Below are 13,594 nucleotides of genomic sequence, written 5' to 3'. Positions count from 1 at the left end.
CAAATCCAGCGAGTGAAACGAACCACTTGGAATCAAAGTTGATGTGCTAGTATCCAGCAACTAAGTGATAGTGCCCTGAGACTCAGGCAGGCCCAATTAGCCCACAACCCCCAAAGTTCCCATCTGGCAGATTTTGGCTCCACACCCGTGGCTTCCTCGTCATGACAAAAGTGGGAAGCGACCATGATCCATATTTGGCGAAGATGAGCAGGCTCTATTACGCAACGGAGGCGGTGACAAACTTGCATTAGCGACAACGTTGGTCCATTTTCCTGGCCTGTTTGCTGGGACAGACGGGGACATGCTAACAAGGAAGACCAGAGCTGGATATAATATTATTGGCTTGCCATCTGAGTCTCTGGCGAGAGGAACCAACAAAAACAAGGGAGGCCTTGTAGAAAAGAGGGTCAGGTCAGCTGGGGAGGAACACGCTTGCAAGCAAATTGCAAGATGCGCCATGTGACTGGTCCGATGGATCTTGTTCTGTCACCCATACTCCATCGGGCTATGATGGTACGTCAATGGTGCCCAGTTCCCACTGCCCAGGCGGTAAAGGGGGGAGGGGAACTTGAGTATGTTAGTTTCCTTAGTGCGCTGTTAGTGCGCTAAGTGGGCGGGCGGGCAAAGGAAAACGAGATGCTGGAGTGCGCCCCCCCCCCCCCCCCCCCCTCCCCCTCTCCCGGGCTCGCGGTGGTTGCCCTGGTGCACTGGTACAGGGCCTATGGGGTCGGACGGCAAAAGTTGGCCCGTTCTATTGGCCGTGGGCTGCGCTGGGCACGGATTGCAGGGATGCCCCGATTGACCCGAAGCAAAACGTGGGCGGGCAGGGGTTTGGTACGCCGCTGCCAGTCTGCGCGATACCGTTTGCGTATTTACGCAGAGGCGTTGGTCGTATTACCAAAACGGTATGTATGGATACGGTAAGGTACCCTGGGCCCCCGATCAACAGCCAGGGGGATATCACACATGTCGAAGGGAGAGAGATGTCGGGTCATGTACTTCAGAGCGGTTCGTTCGTCTCCATCCATCCGGAAAAGCGAGCTTGGTTATGGGAGTCGGGCAATATCAACTTTGTTTTCGTGTCGCTCATCCTGCGATCCAGCATAGGGTATGCATAACAAACCAACAAGGGGACCGTGACCAGGGATGGTGCCATTGCTGCTGGCGCTCCCTGTCTTGCACTCTTTCATGGTTGACAGTTCAGACATCAGCTGGACGTTCCTCCTCCAAGAAGCTGGGGTTCAGGCAGGAACACCGGTCTAAAGAGGGCAGAGAAAAGAAATGGGGCGCAGGCCTGCAAGATCCTTCGTGTTCAGGCCCTCTCTCGCCGCTGCTTTGAGGAAACATTGAAAAGCACATGATTGTTCAACAATGCAATGCCCCGCGTGTGCATTCATCGCATTGCAGTCTGCATTATGTTATCCTGCGTCGTTGTGTCAGTGTTCCACCCGAGGACGTCAAAAGTCAAAAAGCTCATTTGCAATGTGGCACTGTGCTATCTGCATCCCGCCCATCGCCCCGAAGAGAGGGGCTAAATTTGTTAATTATATATTTTTTCTCCTCTTGCGTTTCGTTTGGATAAAGTTACTGGAGAAGAGAACGGAGGAAAGGAAAAAAAAAAAAAAAAAAGCCAAGTCAACACATTTGATTCAATTGGCTGATGTTTGCCAAGTAGCTATTACGGAGCGGCCCGTTATCGATCAAAATACCTGTCGGTAAGTAGAGGTGGGGAGGGGGGCCAGTCAACTCCAATAGAAGCCAGGCAGCGATGAGCTAGCCAGAGATGCTCCTTAAGCTGGGTTGAGAAATGATCACGGTGACAGGATTGGGGGTTGAGACGAGCTGGAATGGAAGGTTTTGTTTTAAGAATGCGCCAGGCGGGAGGGATGGGACGGGACTGGGGCCAACGTGTTCGCTGTATGCAAGGGAGCTTATGCAGATGCAGTCGATATTTAAATGGTCGGCCGTAGTTGTGCCGGAACAAAATCACTAGGAAGAAAGTAAAAAATCTAAGAGCTTCTGTGGCTGTGATTCGATGGGCACGTTGAGATTTTCGTAGTTATTGCCCGAGATGAATATGCTGAGGCTTCCGCTACGCCGCTGTTTGAGCTGAGTAATCCACCTTTGCAGCAGCTGTTTGGACACACACATCTTGTAGGGCGAATAGCCAAATATCCAAAAGTCCAACTGACACCGTGCACACTGCGACTCTTAGCAGTATTCAGAGCCGGGGTTTCCACTCCGGCATATCCCTCGCAGTCCACAGCTAACAACAACCGCATCTGCTGACATGCCCCAAAATGTGCGAGCGGACCGCATTGCAAAAAGCGGGAGGCAAAAAGCGGGAGGGACGGACGGAAATACTATGAATGCTCATTCACATCCGCCTCGGATCACAGGACCACTGGTGTGTGGGTGATCTTAATGCAGTTATGCAGCCCATGCAACGATCCTGGCAATGAAATCAACCAATCGAGTGGTGAACGCTGGGCGGCTATGTGTGTTTTGTAACGAGCATATAACTATATGCATTGTACCTAATTCCCGCCCCATTCTGTCTCCGCAACTACACGCAACGCCCACTGTGTAGGCATCATTGTGACTCCGCCTATCTAGGCTAAAATCCCTCCACCGCTATTTTGAATTTTACACCGCATTTTCTTTCTTTCTTTCTTTCTTTCTTTTTTTTAAATTCAATTTTGGATATATCTGTTGGCCGCATTCTTATATTGTCTTTGGATTATAACTGGTCTGTTTCCAACTTGAGTGTTATTCCATCATCCTGCTTCCAACCGCCAATATCGGCTAACCCAAAAAAAAAAAAAAAAAAAAAAAAAAAAAAAGGGGGGGAAAAATCCCGGAGATCTTGTCCAGCAATCTCACTAGAAATAATTCAGGTGAGAGACCTGGTACTCATCAACTCCCTGCAGATATGCACCCCAGAAACCTTGCAGCGAATAGTGTGATATCGTGTCAGACCTTCGGCAATTCTCTCTCCGCGATACTGTGATACATCTCAAATAGCTGGCGGGCAGGGTTGCAAAATGCGTGATGACGGAGGTGAAGGGTTAAGTTATGCGCCTGTGAGCGGAAGTCCCATCCTAACAGTGCGTAAAGAGGTCCTTATCTATCCTATCCCGCATCTTGCAGTGGTTGCGCCACCTTTCAACTGCCTCACGCGGCCAGGTGGCCCTGGGTGTATGGATACGACCATAGTAATTGATTGATCCATCACGCCACATCTACAACGTCAATTATTTCCATATAGTTTCCGCTTAGTTATATATTTTGTCTGCTTTCTTTTCTCGCCTTTCTTTTTTCTTTTTTATTTTAATTGTAGATGTTATATTTTATTTTATATTTTATTTTATTAATTTTCCCCCACCTTCTTTGTGTCGGTTCTGATGTGGTGGATCGTCGCCAACAGCTCTTGATCTATGAGGGATGTGAGACGATTAATTTATCGTTACCGGTAAAACAATGATATCAGTCATTTCAATATTCCTCGTCGGAGCTGAGGAGGTAGGAGGCTGTTCATCTTGATATGAGCTTAGCTGATGATGGCACCGGCATTTGAGAAACCCAATCCTTGTAGTTAAGGTTCGTAGCTATCTGTCAGGCGAAAGACACCTAAATATAGGGTTCCGGAAACATGCATATACAAATACGGCAATTTAAGCTCAATATCGCGTGAATCTTATCAACCGAATGGTTAACAGATCATAATTACCAAGGTACCCTAGATAAATTTACAGCGAACATTCAGATCATTGCGCAAAGGCAGGGGGGGTAGCAAGGAAAAGACACCTGTATACAGTTATACATCAATCGTGACAGCTAACCCGCCAACTTACGTTCTCAGAAATTGTTGCTCACAACAACGGCCAAGTTCTCAAGTCGACCAATATATTTTTAGAAACAAAGCCTTTCCCTGGGCCCACCAATGACGTAACCGGGTGCTTAAACCTGAATAACGTTCATGTTTTATTTCAAAGCTTCCCTCAAAACTGTGGACTTCGAAAATATACCGGGATCCCCTCCCCCGAACTCCTGGCCGGCAAACTGATTGTCATAACCTTGATAGATCGAATCTCACCAGATTTGCCGGAAGATCGACTTTTTAGAATAAGCTGGGTAACGTAAAGTTTACCTAGTTAACGAAGGGGGGCTATTAGGTCTAGCCCGGAAATACACCCACCCAGTTCCTGCGGATATACGCGTACAGCCAAGTATGTCCGTTGTATAGGTATATGTTGAGAGACAGGGTGTTCTGTACCTTGCAGGCAGGTAGCAGATCTGGCTGTCAGGCTTAGATCTGGTTGCAGGGAGAACTTGAGGAACGGTGAGAGGAGTTTTAGCGGCTAATTAAATATAGTAGCCCGTTTTCTTTTGTGGCACGAAGCAGACTTGAGGAGACCAGGTAGTACGAAAGCTGATGCTGCTCAAGCAGCAGAATACTTGACAAATCCAATGATCTCTCTCTCTCTCTCTCTCTCTCTGTGTGTGTGTGTGTGTTACATCTCCTCAAAATGGAAACGTCGGTGTCAATATCCTGGGTTTTGGCGGGTAATAGGAGGATTAAAATCAACTCGCAGGCAAATCTACTGGACAGACTGGGGCGGTTGTGTTTTCAGTCATTTTCTTTGACATCTGGCAGATATTTTAATTAAGACGACGAACTGGCAGAGATTCTGTCAAAGAGTTGCTCATCAACATTGATGAGTTTTCCGGTTTATAGGATGCAATGATGGCAGATTTGTCCACAGTTCTTATGAGAGATGCATTTATCCATGCCTTGGGGAAATGGCAAATGGGATTATACAACTCCTAAGTCCGTCCAAAGACAAGGGTGTCACTTCTTATCCGTACGAATCACATTGTGAAAGATGAATAATGTGTTAACAGATGTTCGAAATAATGGCCTTAGCAGCTTAAGCTCCCAGATGCAGATGCATTGCGTTTGTGAATTGAGTTCCTGTTAGGAGAGCGGACCGTAGGCATCGGTGAAATATTTTGCCTGTGAAATCTCTCGGAAGGGACCGTAGACGATGAAGCCCCCAGCCGAGATGTGGAACATGCGGTCGCCCGACAGCTTATTGTGTGTCAGATTCTGACTCTATACAACCCTCCATGTATCAAGTTTTCCGGCCACAGGACCTAGCCGGCCTAATAATACACGCGCTTCAACACACACGGAGCGGATCCTGGGGTATTTTGAGATGGAATATAATAATAATAATGATGATGATGATGGTGGTGGTGGTGGTGGTGGTGGTGACGATGATAATCATAATAACAAAGAGTATAATAATAAGGAGTAAAAATATGAAACAACTGTCAACAGGACCGCCGCTTCTCCACACCCCTTTTGGAGTTCCCAGTCCACGGAACTCCGTTTGGCCAGCAGCAGAAGCTGCAGCGGCGACGGCGACGGCGGCGACGGCAGCGGCGGCTTTTGACAGTGTAGCTGATGCACAGAAGAATGGAGTTTAGCAACATCAAGAGTAAACTTTACACCACGGGTCCACGGAGTCTGGTTCCGTTCTGAAAGGCTAAAATGAACTTGATGACGTGAAACACTTTTTATTTCTTTCAGGATTTACTTCTTTCTTTCGAATGCGTCCTCATGTTCTTGATTTACCGGGGTTTGCCATATGATCTGTTTGTTGGTGGAGTAGAGTAACTATCAGAGAATGTGAGTCTCTCCCAAAATAGTGAAAAGTGATTGAATAAAAATAAAGGAAAAAAAGAAAGAAAGGAACAAACAAACAAAAAAAAAAAAAAAAAAAAAAAAACAGTTTGACATTCTTGTGATAAGCTAGTCTCATTCATGATTCATGGTTAAATTAAGCAAGGTTTTGTGCAAGTTGAGTGGTTAGTTTAGTTAACTTAGTCTCTATGAGGCATAATGTTGAAGCATGATTTTAAAATTTCAGCTGGAAAAACCTTCAGTGTCTCATTTAAAACTACTTATACTAGTCATACACACATATCTCTCACACACATTTATTATAGGCTTTTTTGATGAGAGTGATACATCGTATTTCTCAGGTTCTAATTCTAACCTAACTCTAATCCACCTGTAGGGCGATGAGGTTGAGGTGAGATGTGGTAGTAATCGTCTGATGGGGTGTAACTATGTAGACTACTGATTGTTAGATGAGGTGACCAGAGGTGATTAGGGTTTTAAATAAGTGGGCCCAAACTCCTAAGCCACGTTCAACTTGTGTAAAATCACATTCCACTGCAACCTTATACGCTCTCAACTCAAAAAGTAATCGCAAGTAAAAAAATAATAATTAATAAATAAAAGAAAATAACAACAACAATAACAACAATAACAATAACAACAACAACAACAACAAAAGAGGGCACGGGTAACTTATCAGAAGATGATACTCATCTTGACCGTATAGTAGCTCGTTCCATTGGAAAATTTTTGGGGTAAAAGAAAGGCACAAAGAGAAATCACCTGCATCAGGAAAGAAAGTGATTTGAGAGACTGCCTCGGTAAATGGTCATAAACGCGGCATCAAAATTCCAAGCCCAAGCTGAAGGCCAGAAAGCCAATTCCAAGAATCCCCAGTTGGGCTCCCAGGCAGCAGCAGCAGCAGGAGGAGAAGATGAAGAAATGTGGAAATCGAAATCAAATCAAAAAAAAAAAAAAAAAAAAAAAAAAAAAAAAAAGAGCCAAGTGATGACACAAAAATGCAACTAGCTGCCTACGCGGAACTTAAAACACAAACTAATTTCCTGCACGAGCGGGCCGCGCCTCTTTTGCTGATCCATTTCTGCTTGGATCATGTGCTGTTTCAAGGATCGGAGATACGATAAACATTTCTGTTACGGCCCACCCACCACGCATGGTGGTGACATAGGGCCCACAGGAAAAGTAAAATGTAACAAAACTTGAGTGACTGCATGGCCTTCTTTTTTTTTTTTTTTTTTTTTTTTTTTTCCATTCTTTATTTTTTTATTTATTTATTTATTTATTTTTTTTTTTGTGGTTGGTTTTTCTTTTTTTTCCCTCTTTTCCTGCTTGTGTTTGCTACAGTTTTTCGGTAAACGAAACTCCGTGTATTATGTCGGTTTACCCGGAAAGCCAAGGCAATCATACTAGCAAACTAGATACGGTTTGATATCAACGTAAGCCGGCTTTTGGGTTTTTGAGTTTATTCGGCAGAACGGTCGACAGAAGGTGTTTGGCGCAGGTAGGTCTCTTGGAGAGATCATAGGTACAAAATCTTTTTCCGATGCTCCTCCTCGTTGGTTATTATGCGGAGTTACATCGATGCATACCTTAAGTTAGATTCGGCTGCCGGGAGAATGGAGCCCTAAAAATCTGTCTGTCACTTTGATAGATGTTGCTCGATGTGTGTATGTTTCAGCGCGCGGCCTTTTCCGTTATCTCTGCGACACCCTCACGTAATGTCTCCTCTCTTCCTTGACCATTAGAAATACAAGAGAGGTACATGATACGGCCAGGGAGGGAAGAGAACAGTTATTGGTTAGGTCGGCGGGGCTGTTTGTCGGGCGCACTTGAATTGGCTCGGGGACATCGTTCAACTTAACATCTGTAGTTATAACAGAGTACGGGGTCATAGATAAACCTAATACGGGCTGGTCGTGAATGAATTAACCGTCTTCTTCCTCCGGTGAGAGAGTGGAGAGAGCGGATTCGGTGGGGAGTGATGAATAATGGAAGGATTCAGTGAACTATGTGCTTTTATCAATGGAGCCGATAACCCATTCAACATTAACCGGAAGAGCCCCATCGGCCCATCACCTCCTCATAGCTCCTATGGCCCCCGTTTACGGAGGACCTGAGACCTGTGTCTGTCTCAGCGGTTGGGAGGCGGTCAAGGCGGCCAAGGTGGTCAAGTTTAGTTTGGTGCCTACCTATTTCGAGCGGGTCAACACATCATCATCATATTAAGTCCACGCAGACACTAACTACTGCACGCTAAGTCACCCTCTTTATTTTTTCATTTTTCATTTTTTATTTTTAAAAATAATTGATTTATTTTCATTCTTTTCTCTTCTTTTTGTTGGTGATGTTGTTGTTGATGGCATGACCGCTGCCCGATTTCCCTAATTCAGGAACTGAGAGGTGAGGGGAACTAGGGAGACAGACAGACACACACACACACACACACAGAGAGAGAGAGAGAGAGAGAGAGAGAGAGAGAGAGAGAGATTATTACGTCTGTGGTTGTGTGGCTCACATATATTGCAACACAGAGATACACAGAGATGGTAACTCGACCGGATGGACTCTTGATTTGAAACGAATAAAAAAAGCTTCTTTGCTCGCCTCCTGTTATTTCGCTACATTTGTTGCCTCATCCTGGCTTCCCCTGCAGTCAGTTCGTTTCATAGCTCTTTTCTTCCTGTACAGGGTTGTTGTGTGCCCGGGGGGGGGGGAATATTTGCATGCTGATTCGTTAAGGGCTAGGGTGGAGATCGGTTTCCTAACCTTGGGAGATGTTTTGCTGGTCGCGGTCGGGTCGGGTCGATGTCTTTCTTCTTGGGATCCATGGCCCATGGGTGGTTCTTATTGTGTGGATAATAAAATGAGGTGATACCAAGTGGTCCGGACGGACGTGGGATTTGTTGCCAATCTGTGGCAAGTTCAGAGGGGGTTGGAGAAGTTTCAAAGCCAGAGGGAGGAGGCGTGCGTCAGAATACTGAGGCCCCGCTGGCCCCTTGGGAGCGTACGAGTTCGTAGGGCTGTATATTGGCGGCTTCTATCGGATATACGCACGGAACTGCTTCGGGCCAAAACATTCTCGTCCTATTTTCTGGTTAACGAATGGGTCCAAGGATAAGAGACCAATTATGCATAGGAGTTCAAGAATGAGACTCTGTCTTTTGAAGTCATTTTTCCCTGTTGCAAGCGAAACTCTGAATATCAATGTCGATTTAACAACATCCCTGAAACCTTCTTGTTCAGTTCGCGCCTTTTTATTTAATTTTTTTTTTTTTGAATCCCGTGATATCTGTAGCCCTAATCCGGTATGGACACCCTTGAGTTGTGCTCTTGGAGCTATAATAATAATAATAATAATGATTAGTAGACATGGATGGTCCTCGCAATCGGGCTCCGTGCCCAAACTTTTTCGATCAATGGAACGGAAGCAGTCATGTTTTTAATTTTGTTTTTTTTCTCCTTAGCCCGTGCGGCGGTCGCCGCCGCGAACCTTCAACCTCCCCGTTGAAAGGCAAAACAAAGCAAGAAAGGGGATATAGTTTCAAGGTGAATTAATTCTGCTGGAGAAAACCCTGGGTGGCCAAAGGGACAGAATCCACCACCACGGACCAAGAAGAGAAAAGCGAGGACACCCCCCTTCGAGGGGAGTGGGTTCCACACTTCCCACTCATGGTTGAGCTAATGGTACCTCAGTTCATCATAACTACCAATGGTACGTACCATTGAGATGGATGGGATGGATGATTGATGGGTGTAGCCGTGACGGACCGGCAACCGTCTGCATGTCGGCTACCGCACCGCACCGGACCCGCAGACAGCAAAACAATTCGGTTTCAATTAAAAGCTGGAGATCAACTATATAACACAGATGTTTCAAAGGAAAATAACTGACCGAAAAAAAAAAAAAATATCAGCAGTATGGATAAAATGCTGGGGGAAGAAGCACCATAATAAAAAGAAATGAGCAGCAACTTTGGAATGGTTAATACATGGAAGTTTATTATTATTTTCATGTGCAAAAGGACACCCTGCCCAGCAAAGGCGGATAATAAAAGATGTGTGTGACGTCCCTCGCCTAGATTTTGTCAAGAAATATTTTTACCTTTATTTTTTTTTTTTGTATTTTATTTATTCTTTTCCTTTTGCATTTCTTCGCCTTTCTATTCGCCTGGCTTCAATCTTGTGGCGTAGGGTTGCACCGGCTGGTTGGGTCATATGCTCATCATCATCAGCAGCAGCATCATCGTGGCTTTCTCTGCTCGGTGTTCATCACACCTTCAAACTTCGATTCGAGGAGGAAAGCCACGATTTTAGCTTCACGCTTTGCAATTCCTGTTTCCAGTTCCTGTTTCGGAGACTCCCTTGTTTTTCTGAGATGGTTGGTATCCGGGTGTGCATGAATAACCACAGCGGCTTATGGAAAATACGTCTGAATAATCATGTGTTGGATTTGGTTTTTTTTCTTTTTTTTTTTTTTCTTTTTCTTTTTTCTTTTCTTTTTTTCTTTTTTTCTTCTTTTCTTTTCTTTTCTTTTTCGCGGTGACGACACTAATAAGCCACTGGAAGGAAAAAAAGAAAAGAAAAAAAAAAAAAGGAAAAGCTAGATCCGGGGACATATTGGGGCGGTGATGGTTGCAGGTTCGGGGGCCACAGTCAGGGCTTGTAGCTTGTCCTGTACCATCGACATCATTGTGCATATGGACAATCGGCTGAACGTGTCGTACCTATGACTAGCGACGGGACCCAACTTTTTTGTGTGCCCAACGAATAATGCTTGTCGATGATTTGACTGATCCTCTGGGGCTTTGACAGGGAGAGTGAGGCTGTACCTGACCAAAAAAAGTGTCGTCCCAAGCAGGCGGACATGAACTATAATAACGCAGTATGGCGTAAACACAATGACCGCAACAAAAAGTGGCCCCGCCCTAATAGATAATAAACATGGGGAAAGAAAGTGGCTGCTGAATGTATATTCCGAACCAGGATTTCAGGCTCAACCCAAAAGTTCCCACACGTAAAAAAAAAAAAAAAAACACGGTTTGGGTTGAAGGTACGAACTAAACTATATTGATGGGGGGGATGAACCAGACCTTGGATAGAGAGGATTTGCGTTATCGCAACTCCTTGAACCATTCGTGTTATCCCAAACCACGCAGCCCCAAGCGACTCCTAATCATCCATCCCTTCATAGGTGTCTTTATAATTTTCCTTCCGTCATCCAGGACTCAATCAGCTGCCTACTCCGTCCCTGGGCAATAATATGGAGGGCCCACCCCAAGGTTCCACCCACCACCGATCGGGGGTTTGACATCAGGGCGAATGGCAAGTATGGGATGTATCCGTATGGTAAAACACATTAACGGGTACTGTCCGGTATGGTACGGGGGGGTGTGTTGTATGGTATAGCCCCAGACGGGATTTCCAACCGGCGTACCCACTGCGGCAAACCGGGTTACCATTGGCCGGCGGCAGGCGATTCCAGCGGATTGCCGTGTATTTGGCGTTGATCAGGGATGGTGTTTGGTATGTAATGGCTGTATTTTGAACATTAGTTTCAGCTGCAATGATAATAATCATGATGATGATGATGATAATAATAATAATAATAATAATAATAAAATAATTGGGAGACAAAAAGAAACCAGAGGTTTTCTGCCTGCCTGTCAGATTGGAACCATATCCATATAATGACGCTGGTGATTATTGAAGGCTGCTGATGACGGTGCGTGCTCCACACTATCCTCTAACCTTTACCTGTTCCTTTCCTCCTTCAGCCCAGTCAGCCAAGACCAGCAAGAGCGGATACTTCCCCGCCGAAACCGTGAGTAATACCTTGGATACTTTTGGTGTTTCTGGTACGGGAGATACCAAATACCAGTGATCGTGTATTTTTCCGTCTATTTTATTACATATTGGTTTCTTTGATGAATTCTCATTGATTGAACGCTCGTAAATCTTAGCATAAAATCACACCTATTTTATGGTGTTGGCAGGATTATTATTGTTCGTTGTTGTTGTTGTTGTTGTTGTTGTTGTTGTTGTTGTTGTTGTTGTTGTTGTTGTTGTTGTTGTTGTTGTTGTTGTTGTTGTTGTTGTTTCTCCCCATATAGCTAAAAAACACTTTTTGGATTTCTCCCGCTTTGACTATTCCTCGCCCCTTCAGTGGTTACGGAGAGGTTATCTGACTCTCGCTGTCTCTGTCGCTGCGGTTATTTTAGATTTTACTGCATTTTGGATTTGCTCCAACAAGGTTTGTACGGCCCACCCATGGTGCAGTTCCCTTTCCCTCCCTTCCCAAGCAGGCCCTAGAGTCTAACGAGTTCCATGGGGCAGAAGATCCGGCAGTTGTCATATCTCCATCCTTCTTCTTAATCCTAGGCTATCAAAGCTCTTATTGTTGAAACTAATCACCTGCTGCTGCTGCTGCTGCTGCTGCTGCTGCTGGGGGGGGGGCTTCCCACGGGAGCATAATAATTAGGCTGGTGGAGCTTTTTTTTTTTTTTTTAAAAAAAAAAAAAAGAAAGAGGAAGAAAGCAAAAAGGAAAAAGGTACCAGTTAAAAAAAAGGTTGATTTGATGCCTCCAGATCTAATTCGATCGTCCTTTATCCTCCGTTAATAATTCATCTTTTATTTTTCTCTTCTCTCTGTTCAGCTTCGTTTACCCTTTCCCTTTTCTTATTCCCATCTTTGCCTCGTGATAGCATCATTTTGCTGCCTCTCCCTTGAAGGCTTTTCGATCTCGTCTTTCTTCTCCCTCCTCTTCTTTTTTTTCCCTTTTCTTCCCTTTCCCCCCTCCCTTTCTCTCCTTCTTGCTGCTTGCTCGCTCCATCTCTTCAAGCGGGGCCCATTACGTTTCTCGAGGGTAGTTTCTTCTTCTTCTTCTTCTTCTTCTTCTTCTTCTTCTTCTTCTTCTTCTTCTTCTTCTTCTTCTTCCTCTTCCTCCTCTTCCTCTTTCTCCTCTTCCTCTTCCTCCTCTGTCTCTTGCCCCTTTCCCTCATACCCAATCTCTCACTCCATCTCTGCCTCTCTCTCTCTCCCCCTCTACATCTCCCGTCATATATATTCACTGTCTTGTTATATCACCTGTTGTCGTCTGCCCTCGTTTCAGCTTTTCTGAGACTCCTTTTTTCATTTGTTCTGTTTCCTCCTGGAGCCCTTTCCCCACTCCATCCCCTGTTCCATATCCCCCTCCCTTCTTCCCCACCATATCAACGGGGGAGAAAAGAACAGCAACCCTCCCCATCTCCACCACACTCTTTTATGGCACAAGATACGGCGTCTGGTTACTTGCGCGGGTATAAAAAGCAGTAGATACGAACAGGGAAAGTCGAATACCTCGCCGACCTGACATTTAAGCGCAAGTCACTCTCCTCGCTTCGTGTTCCAGTCTGGGACGCCTGGTACTCCAACTTCGTCCAACCTTTAGCAGGAAGGAAATCAAGAGAAACCCCCCAGAGAAAGGAAGAAAGGTATCTATCCTACGGGTGCATCTGACCATTTCACATCTGTCTTATTATATATATCGTCATCATTATTTCTTTGGTTGGAGGTGGTGTTCAAAACGAAACTTGTCCCCCGTCTTTCGCCACCCCTCGCCCGTACCAGGCCCTCTGTGCCAAAAAAACCAACCCGCTCGCTACTGGCTTACCCCAAGGGCGATGCTAGTGCCCGGTTCTCGCCAAATCGTGCTTGTACATGGAAAATTCCCTTCGTACATCCATATATATATATATATATATATATATATATACACATAAACTTCAGACATATACGGACAGAAGCGCCGTCGATTTGATTTGGTCTTGACCCTTGGTGCCAGCCATCCCGCGATCTGTGCCGCTTGACTTTGGGAGCTGAACGAACCGTGTTTTCCTGCTCCACCC

General features: G+C 45.3%; 3 protein-coding genes across 3 annotated transcripts; 1 reads left to right on the top strand and 2 right to left on the bottom strand.

The window, feature by feature from the left end:
- Positions 1-450: 450 nt before the first annotated feature.
- PAAG_06186 (hypothetical protein) lies at positions 451-1,118 on the top strand (the record flags this gene model as incomplete). Its single annotated transcript, XM_002791875.2, has 4 exons — positions 451-513; positions 591-644; positions 717-905; positions 954-1,118. 4 exons carry the CDS (start codon positions 451-453, stop codon positions 1,116-1,118), a joined length of 471 nt encoding a protein of 156 aa, XP_002791921.2.
- A 6,286-nt stretch (positions 1,119-7,404) lies between these two features.
- PAAG_06184 (hypothetical protein) lies at positions 7,405-9,494 on the bottom strand (the record flags this gene model as incomplete). Its single annotated transcript, XM_015845813.1, has 4 exons — positions 7,405-7,574; positions 7,641-7,716; positions 7,787-7,899; positions 9,431-9,494. The coding sequence occupies 4 exons, from the start codon at positions 9,492-9,494 to the stop codon at positions 7,405-7,407; spliced, it is 423 nt and encodes a 140-aa protein (XP_015700039.1).
- Positions 9,495-11,688: 2,194 nt separating this feature from the next.
- PAAG_12175 (hypothetical protein) lies at positions 11,689-12,709 on the bottom strand (the record flags this gene model as incomplete). Its single annotated transcript, XM_015847698.1, has 2 exons — positions 11,689-11,820; positions 12,563-12,709. 2 exons carry the CDS (start codon positions 12,707-12,709, stop codon positions 11,689-11,691), a joined length of 279 nt encoding a protein of 92 aa, XP_015702689.1.
- Positions 12,710-13,594: the final 885 nt, after the last annotated feature.

The sequence above is a fragment of the Paracoccidioides lutzii genome (genome assembly GCF_000150705.2).
Source record: "Paracoccidioides lutzii Pb01 unplaced genomic scaffold supercont2.17, whole genome shotgun sequence".
NCBI lineage: Eukaryota > Fungi > Ascomycota > Eurotiomycetes > Onygenales > Ajellomycetaceae > Paracoccidioides > Paracoccidioides lutzii.
The sequence above is the reverse complement of the archived record's forward strand: the minus strand, read 5'-3'. Positions and strand labels throughout refer to the sequence as shown.